General features: G+C 32.6%; 1 protein-coding gene across 4 annotated transcripts in view; it reads left to right on the top strand.

Annotated features, from left to right (window-relative positions):
- Nucleotides 1-2,273, top strand: part of LOC107455075 (uncharacterized) — a 29,021-nt gene extending 26,748 nt beyond the window's left edge. For 3 of the 4 annotated variants that reach the window (XM_043056334.2, XM_043056340.2, XM_043056349.2), the window contains exon 6: nucleotides 1,277-1,923. In XM_043056334.2, coding sequence (XP_042912268.1) covers nucleotides 1,277-1,757 — 481 coding nt within the window. In that variant the 3' untranslated portion in view covers nucleotides 1,758-1,923. Of the gene's footprint in view, nucleotides 1-1,276 lie in introns of all 4 variants that reach the window. The other variant, XM_043056328.2, reaches the window with a different exon arrangement.
- The last annotated feature ends 7,794 nt before the right edge of the window (nucleotides 2,274-10,067 follow it).

Below are 10,067 nucleotides of genomic sequence, written 5' to 3' on the forward strand. Positions count from 1 at the left end.
ATTAAACTGGCGCTAACGCCGCTAATATTCATATACCGCATAAAAATAAATCGCACAAAACCAATGGCACAAAAATAAAATCGCATAAAAAAGGACCGCACAAAAACAGGTTTCACTGTTTTTATACATTAAAAAATAAGTTATTTTTATTCTTTATTTAAAAAGTAAACAATCATGAAGGTGAACTTGCTGCTGAATATTATGTTTTAAATGACATAATTTATTTATTATTATCATTTATTTATTTATTATTATGATCATTTATTTATTTATTATTATTTTACATAATTTATTTATAATATTATGTAAAAAAACACAAAATTTTCAGTCGGCTTTATCCGACTGAAAATTTTGGCTTTATCCGACTTAAACCACAGCGAAATTATGAATTTTATTTTCAGCTGTTACATTCGTCCCTTTACTTATTGTTACAATTGTCCCCAAGACGCCATTTCAGCTTCATTTTTTAGAAACAATGCTAGTTAATTAACAAAACCAATCTTTTTTCTTTTGAAATGTTAATTAAGGTGTCCACTTACATATTCGGTTAATAATAATTTTTATTTGCTTAAACGAAATTACTTTGTTTTAATATAATATTCTAATACCAAAAAAAGTACTTACGTAGCGTGAAAATATCTTTTGTCGTGTAACTCTTTCAAAAGTACATAAAAATGGTTGCCAGCAGGAGTGTACATGTAGATTTATTAAATACACCTTGTGCACCACCTAGGAAACAAATCTAGAACCCGACACTCGAAATTTTTGCTCTGTTACAATCGTACCCTGTTACAATTGACCCCACTCTCCCCTACCGAAATACCGTATCAAAATGGGATTATTTAATTGTGTGAAATTATTTATTATAAATATCATTATAATTATTTATTTTATAAATATCATTATAATTGTTTATTATGTAAATATTAATTATTTTATTGAAAATTTATTATAAAATAAATTACGCGAAAATAATTTCCAAAAATCTTAGGAATAATTATAAACAACGTTTTTAAAAATGTTTATTGCTGAATTCTATTTGAATGATTTTGCCCAGCAGGAAAGAAAAAAAAAATTAAAATTTCGCGAGCTGTATTTTTTCAATTCCGATTTTACGATGCCGATGAAAAGATATTTCCCGTCTACTACCATTAGACTAGTGTGTTAGGTCACGAGATGAGAAAGGACGTAAAGTAACCGATACAGCAGTTTCATGTCTGTAAATACCATCCTATGATTTTTATTTTAAGAATAAAATATGTCTTATTATTTTCAGCATAGTCAACGGACTTAATTACTTAATTCGTCAGGATCAGGTACATGACCAGCATCACCACCATGAGCCTAGTTGCCACCACCATGAGCCTAGTGACCACCACGAGCCTAGTGACCACCACGAGCCTAGTGACCACCACAACGAGCCTAGTGACCACAACCAAGAGCCTAGTGACCACCATGATATTGTTCATTCTCAGGATATTGTTCATATATATGATTACAATATTGATTATATTTATGATTGTGATACTGATCATATCTATGACTATGATTTTGATTATCCTTATGACTATGATATTGATCATGGTCATGAGGATGATCAATATCATGGTCTTCCTCTTGACTATGATATTGATCATGGTCATGAGGTTGATCAATATCATGGTCATGAGGATGATCAATATCATGGTCATGAGGATGTTCAATATCATGGTCATTCTCCGGATCATTCCCATGGTCATCATGATGATCATGAATGATAAAAGGTTTTCCAACTTTTCAGAAGTTTCTGCATTTTTTGTTAGAAAAAAATTTCTTTTAATATGAACTTTATTATCTAGAGCTTAATTTAAGTTTTTATCTGCATAGATGTCTTTTGATATAAGATTAAATTAATAAGAATACAAAACGAAATCAATAGATGGAAATAGCATTTTATCTTTCTTACGAAAACGTAAGGTGAAAGTATGAAAATAATGTATGGATACTGCTGATTTTAAATGTACTATTTTAATGGAAATAATAATTTCATGAACATATAATTGTATAAACTAATAATTGTTATGATTTATAGTACCACTCAAGAGGGACGTCTTTTGTGAATAGCTCTGAAATATGCTCAGTTTTTTAAAATTTACAGAAAGTGTAAAATGAACTTTTAAATAAGTATCTTAACTGATGTTCTTTTTTAATTAAAATTGTATTTGTTCGATATAGTTCCTATATTTGTAACTGAAAATTTTCCATTTTACTAATAAATTTACTTTAAAGAAAAATGTTTCTGTCTATGTCACATATAACACTATAGAATTTCGTGTTTTTGTTAGTTTCACAAGCTTTAATTTATAATGAAATGGTTGAGTTCATTCTTGAGCAAGAAGTAGGAGAAGTTTCAAAAATATTTTTCGAGATATGTGCAATAGGTTTGTAAGGTAATTTTAGACTGTTATAAAATATTATTTATTGGTTTTTATCTGCCTGAAATTATCAAAACCCATGTTCACCAACTTGTTTGGTTATTAGCAGAGCTTTTTTTTTTCAGATTTTAAAGTGATGGCAAGATTTATCACCAATTGGTTTAGAACAATTTTGACCAAAAGTTCGTATAATTCAAATATTTACCGAGTGTTTCGTACACCCTAAATAAATATTAACCTGCCAAAACTTATTTTAATTATCAATTAAAGCTTGGAGATGTTTCTATTTACTACTTTTAATCTTTATTTTTCTGAATCTATAAACCAGCCCGATCATATTCTTACTAATTCCATGATGTTGCCAGGGTTGACAAACTTTTTTCTTCAAGGATTATTAAAAAAAAATAATAACTTTTCGCAGAGATGCAGTTATCGATAAGAGTATGAATGAGTATTTGTTTACACAAAATGGGACTCCTGATTGTAAGAAATTTTGTTCTGATTTTTCATGGAACGCCAGAAAGAATGCTAATTGCTCCCCTTTCTGAAAAATAAAAACTTGCAGTATTTTTGGAAAGTTCAATCATTGTTTTGAAAGGTTTATTTTGGGTAAAGGGTATTGCATATGTGATGGTGGGCCACATTGCTTCAAATAAAATTTATTAAACTAAGAGTCTTCAATTAAAAGTTTTGATACCGATAGAAAAAATATTTTCCTACGTAACAAAACGCTGCGCTAGACACAAAATGAGTTAAAGATAACATTAGAAAATAAAACAATATATCGATTTCTTCATAGTATTTTTACCTTCGTCTCAAGTGAGACCCCTTAACGCTACTGTTTTAAACACCTTTCGTAAAGAAAGGTGCTATCATTTCTTCAGACTGTTCGATTTATGGGATATTTATTAATATCCCATAAATCGAACATATGATATTATGAAATATTTAATACCTAAATCTAGGATCAAAACTATTAAAAAACAAAAGGAACCTACGCTTAGTAGAATAACGGTAAATTAGCTTTTAAATATGGCTTAAAACAATCTTTTGGTGGGATGGACGGTTGACATCGTCGGCATTTTAGTCCCCACGTTGGTGACCTACGGACATAATTTGAATATGTCTATCTTGAAAACCTCTTATGGGCATCAGCGTGAAGCCAAGATCCGTCTACAACTGAGGATATTTTACGTCTGCACTGTGGTTGGTGCGAGCCGAGTGCGGAATTCCTATCTACCAGCCATCGCTAAGATTCGATCCCAGGGTTTCTCATTGGGAGGTGAGCGCTCTATCCCCTGAGCCACCACGACGCACATTTGTGCAATTATAGAAAGAACAAAAGCAAATGCTTTAAGATTGATTTCGAGGAAAAAAGCTTGACAACTTTTTTCTTTCCCTTTCTAACGCTATTAACGCCAATGTAAAATTTCCGAAAACTGATTCTTCTTTTAATATGGGACTTATAGAAAAGTGCCAAATATGTGAAAAACCCAATTTTGAATTTTTTTTATCACTTGCGTTGATTTTCTATTATTCGGCAGTATACGTGTCTGCCGAAACAATAAAAAACGTCATTTTGAGAAGTATCTTAAAATTTTAGTCAGTCTATTTTAGCCGTCTCGATTGAATGCAGAAAGCCGCATTTTACTTATATTGAAGTTTAACTTGTACATCTTTAGTACGAGTATGAAGTTTTCGAATGTGCATTCTGTCATATTGTTAGAAAAAAGGTTTTTAGAAAATTTTTCAGCCATGTTTATCCTGAAGTGATGTTAAATAGTCATGATATGTCCTGAAGTCATGTTAAGCATGCAATTTGGACTGTTTGTTTTCAATAGAATTTATGTTTTATCTATAGATTTGGAACTTTAAGAACAGAGGGTAAAGACATAATTTATTGAATGGAAGAATCAATTTAAAATGTTACTTTAACCACAATTTAAAAACTTAATTGAAAATAATGGCATGGGGAGTTTTACACGAGTCAAATTGAGTTAATTTATATCTAGATTTTCAATTTGAAACGAATCTGTTGAAACCATTATTTTTATTATGGGAAAAATCACGGGCTTTGCAAGGGCCTAATTTTTGAGGTAGACGAAATTAAAATACCTAGTCACAATAGTTTTCTAAATTTCACACATAAGAAATAAAATTCTTAAATCTGCAGAGTGATTAATTACTCTCTATCTTGTTTTTAACTTAGATGAATTTAAATCGATAATGATTCATGAAGATTTTTTTCTTTTGTCTGAAGTATTAGAGGGGAATTTTAGAGATTTCTAATTAATGAGGGGGCATATGCCCACGACCGGATTTAAGCTTGGTGGGGCCCTAAGTTACTGAAAATGATGGGGCCCTTATAAGCTCAATTCCATTTCTATACACCTAAAGTAAACTGTCATTATTTTTTATTGTAGAGTATTAACATCATATTATCAAAGAATTTGATAATATTACTTTATTGTTAAATATATTATTGTGATGAGACTGTTATGTAGAATCTTTCTTTTATTGCACATATTTTTTCGACGAGGGAACAAAGTTACAAAGGAAACACATTTTAAGCACAGAGTAAAAATTTGGCGTGCTGGGTCACTATATATTTAACAGATTTTTTTTAGATTCATTTTGAATATATTTTATTCGCAATTTTTAATGATTTTTTCGCAAATTTTTTTCTAAATTGTTTTTTCTTTACGAAATTTTGAATGTGCGTAGAAAATATGCAAAAAGTTAGATAGAATTTGATTATTAGTTTTATTTTTTTTATAACCGCCGTTGAACAACCGACTCAATTTTAAGTTCACGGCTACCAATGTTTAACTCCGTAGCCTTGTAATTTTGAATCCAATCCAGAAGACAAGGGAACTGCTAGATCAGTACCCAGAGGTATTTATTTGTTATGTAAACTTGGAGGACTTTGTGACCCCGACAGATTTAACATGCACCAGTCACCATTTTATACATGGGTATTCTTCTGCCAGCTGGATTCAAACTCCCATTCTCACGAACACGAGTCCAACGTCCTATCAACCAGGATAGCCCGGCCAAATTAATTAGTTTATTTTATAACAGTCATTGCACAGCCGACCCAATTTCGAGTTTACGACTACTAATATTCACCTCCGCGGCCTTGTAATTTTGAACCCAATCCAGAAGACAAAGGAGCTGCTAGATTAGTACCCAGAGGTATTTATTTGTTATGAGAACTTGGGGGATTTTGTGACCCCGACAGATTTAACATGCACCAGTCGCCATTTTATTCATGGCTATTCTTCTGCCATCTGGATGCAAACTCCCATTCTCACTAACGCGAGTCCAACTCCCTATCAACCAGGCTATCCCGGCCAAATTAATTAGTTTATTTTATAACAGTCATTGCCCAGCCGACCCAATTTCGAGATTACGACTACTAATATTCAACTCCGTAGCCTTGTAATTTTTAACCCAATCCAGAAGACAAGGGAACTGCTGGATTAGTACTCAGAGGCATTTATTTGTTATGAGAACTTGGAGGACTTTGTGACCCCGACACAATTCGACCTGCACCAGTCACCATTTTATACATGGGTATTCTTCTGCCGGCTGGTTTCAAACTCCCATTCTCACGAACACGAGTCCAACTCCCTATCAACCAGGCTATCCCGGCCAAAATTATTAGTTTATTCTATAACAGTCATTGCACAGCCGACCCAATTTCGAGTTTATGACTACTAATATTCAACTCCGTAGCCTTGTAATTTTGAACTCAATCCAGAAGACAAGGGAACTGCTAGATTAGTACTCAGAGGTATTTATTTGTTATGAGAACTTGGAGGACTTTGTGACCCCGACAGATTTAACCTGCACCAGTCACCATTTTATACATGGGTATTCTTCTGCCGGCTGGATTCAAACTCCCATTCTCACGAAATCGAGTCCAACGTCCTATCAACCGGGCTAGCCCGCCAAATTTATTAGTTTATTTCATAACAGTCATTGCACAGCCGACCCAATTTCGAGTTTATGACTACTAATATTCAACTCCGTAGCCTTGTCATTTTGAACCCAATCCAGCAGTCCCTGGAGCAGGTGAGGGCCGTTATATTAATACTGTTTGTAAAAATAAAAAGAACATTTCGTAAGCTGATATTATTTAATTGATGTTTATATTGAAAATATTTCTTCATTATTTTTGCTTTCTTTTTAATTATTTTAAGTACATTTGTTAAATTTTAGTGCAAGAAAAAAATTGTCATTATTTATGTAAATTTTTGGCTTATATTTTTAAGGATTTATTAAAGGGTCTATTAAATATCAGAGAGAATAAATGTCATACGGGTTTAAAGTATCAGCTCTGCTCTTGATGGTGTATAGTGGCTAGGATGTGAAAGAGCGACTGTCCCGGGCATCCAGCCAAAACGAGCATTCAACATATCAATGGAACACACTAAAGCTTTATATAAATTAGCAATTAGTTTTAGATAATTACAATTGTAGAATAATTATCTTATTATGGAATGAAATGTTTTAAAAGACAAATATCTGTTAATGTTTATTTAATCAACGAAAAAACAGAACTAATATTGAAATCTAACGAATTTATTATCTTTAATTACTGATAAAGTTTTGTGACAGAAAAAAAAACTAAAGCCTGATAGATTTCAGAATTTTAGAAGCACCTTCTAGTTATACTATTCAATCAAATAGGTTTCGATGTCTTTCATCCCGGTCTCATTAGTGATTTAGCATATTTCGATATCATTTTTGTTTCGTTCTTACTTAATATTAATTTGGTTGTGACAGTTAATTTGTATACCTCTTTTACTACATTTTCGAGGAGTTTAAAAATATAATATTGAGGATTTTAACTGAAATGAAATTTGCTTTTTCTGTAAGCCTCTTATATTACGTCATCATCACACCCACACGCAACTGTCTACTCTAAATAATGCTATATAGAATAAGATAGCAAAACAAACGTGTGCAGTTACTTAAATTCTTATTCAAAAGTACTAGTTAATTTTTTTTTGAACTGACAATTTCTGTTCTTTTTTAGATATTTTAAAGTGCTATTTGAAACTCACATGAAAGCATTAAATATATCATTCGTACAATTTTAAAGTAAAATAAAAGGGAATTCTGATCCTTAGAAACAGGTATTAAATAGTCTGATGATCGAATGATGGGGAAAAAAAAACTTTTTTACCTTTTAAACAAAAAAATTGTTTATTTATAAATGATCTATTAATACTCAAATTACTTGAAAGATGATATGTTTCTTACTAAGTCCCGCAGTGGACTGATCGCTAAGACACGGTTCCCAGCAGATCACCGAAGTCAAGCATCACTGGCTGCGGTCAGTGTGCGGGTAGGTGACCACTTGGATCAGTCTGCGTAGGGACAGAGGGTGTGCGGTATTGGTCCTCGTTAAACTGTTCTACAGTGAAGTGCTCAACTTCGCGTGCAGGTCGTCGGGCTACCGAAGCGGGCGTGCCATTCCGTCTGCAGAGGATCAAAATTGTGATGGCATGTCTTCGGATCATCCTCAGGGGTGTTTCCCAGACCGTCGCCAATAGCCCATTGTGCAGCTCTAGTGCGACGTAAATTAACAACAACAAAAAAACATGTTCCCTACTAATGGAAACGAAGTTTTTTGTTTTATTCAGTCATTTATTTTTATTTATTGTGAGCGACAATGTAAAAAAGGAAAAAAAAATGCATTTTGGGCTTCTGAGGGCCCCAGCTCCGAATAAATCTTTAAAAAAAGAGAGGGGAAAGTAGGATCTGGGGGCCCTTGTCATCTCGGGGCCCCAAGCTACAGCTTATTTAGCTTATACGTAAATCCGGCTTTGCATATACCTACCATCCCCCTACCACAATGACGCCTGTGAGACATATATTGTGAAAGTATTGAAATTTGGCGGGTAGATGGAAAATTTTTTAATATGTGAAATCTCTTTCCATTTCTTTTTACCTTTCACAGATGTGGATTCAATTCTCTTGAATTTAATTCATGAATTTAATCTTGGATTTAATTCGGTCGTACGGAAATTTTTTTTCGGGCATTAAATAAAGTGCGATTAGATTTTTATTGAATCTGTAAATCATCCGTCACAGCAGTGAACTGATCGTTAAGACACGGTTCCCAGCAGAACACCGAAGTCAAGCATCACTGGCTGTGGTCATTAAGCGAGTGGGTGACCACTTCGATCAGCCTGCTTAGGGACCGAGGGTGCGCGGTATCGGTCCTCGTTAAATTGTTCTATCGTAAAGTGCTCAACTTCGCGCAGGTTGTCGGGCTACCAAAGCAGGGGAAGCATCCCATCTGCAGACGATCAAAATTGTGATGGCATGTCTTCAGGGATGTTTCCCAGACCGTCGCCAATAGCCCATTGTGCAGCTCTAGTGCGACGTAAATAAAGTACCTACCTACCTGTAAATCATCTAAATTATTTTTCTTTATTTGTCAATTCTACAGGTATTAACTGGAATATGGGCAGTTCGCAAAAAAGTGGTAACTATATGCTATTTGCAGTTAATTTTAAAAAGCTTTATAAATGTATAAAAGTTCCTTTTATAGTGTATAAATGTTTTTTTTAACTGTTTAATAAATGCACTTGAAATATTACATAAAACATAAAAAAGACAAAGGGATTTTAAACCTTATTCATCAATTATTTAGACTTTCAGATGTGTATGTTACAAGTTTTGGACAAAAGGTTGTTACCTAGAATTCATTTCGCTACACTTCTGAAACTAAATGAATCAAAGAATATTTGCATACGTTTAACTTGTTTGTCAAGAGGTAGTTCCCAGCAAAAAATAAATAAATAAAAATAAATAATAATAATAACCGAAATATCCTCTCGACAGTTATTAATATTTTTTTTTTGACATAATATACGAAAATTTGAACGATATTGGCGAAATAGCTTCTGAGTAATAAAATTTCAAAATATTTTTTTTTTCAAGATATTCGACTGATTTTGTTCAAATTTTGTTATTTAAAATAATTCTTGAAATAATAATCTGTTCAAAAAATAATTTGTAATAACTTGTGTAAATTAGAATTTACTTTTTTAGCCAATAATTTAACTAAAATTTTTTTATTTTTTATGAAATTATTTTCGAATGAGTCTTATGCTTGTTTACTCTTTTGATCCCTTAATCTGGAGATGTAGCGAAATATAAGACAAAAGCAGTTAAAGAAAGACAAACTGTGGGATATCTAAGCGTGGATATGCAATAACATGTTTAAATTAGTGTCTTTATTAATGACTTTTGACTACGCTAAGCCAGAATCTTGTTTATTAACACAACATACATTTATAGGCTTTGTAGATTTATAGACAGCAAGAAGATAAATCCAGGGTAGCAGCGAGATTCAAACACGCTACCTCCAAGCGTAGCGGCGTGTAGCGAGTGATACTGTCGGTCAGGGAGGATCCCAAGAATGTTGTTAAGAGTGGTTGCTATAGGCAACGATTACTAGCTTAATGCGTGAGAGACTAACATGTTTTAAAACGTCACTAATGCTTAAATTTTCGTGTCACAAATATTTATTGAATACGATATATTCTTTCTTTTTTCAATTTTATGATGTCATTATGTATCTATTATTTTTGAAAATAATAGAAACAAATGTCAAAACTAATTTAAAAGAAG

This window comes from Parasteatoda tepidariorum, chromosome X2 (genome assembly GCF_043381705.1).
Source record: "Parasteatoda tepidariorum isolate YZ-2023 chromosome X2, CAS_Ptep_4.0, whole genome shotgun sequence".
NCBI classification, from domain to species: Eukaryota; Metazoa; Arthropoda; class Arachnida; order Araneae; family Theridiidae; genus Parasteatoda; species Parasteatoda tepidariorum.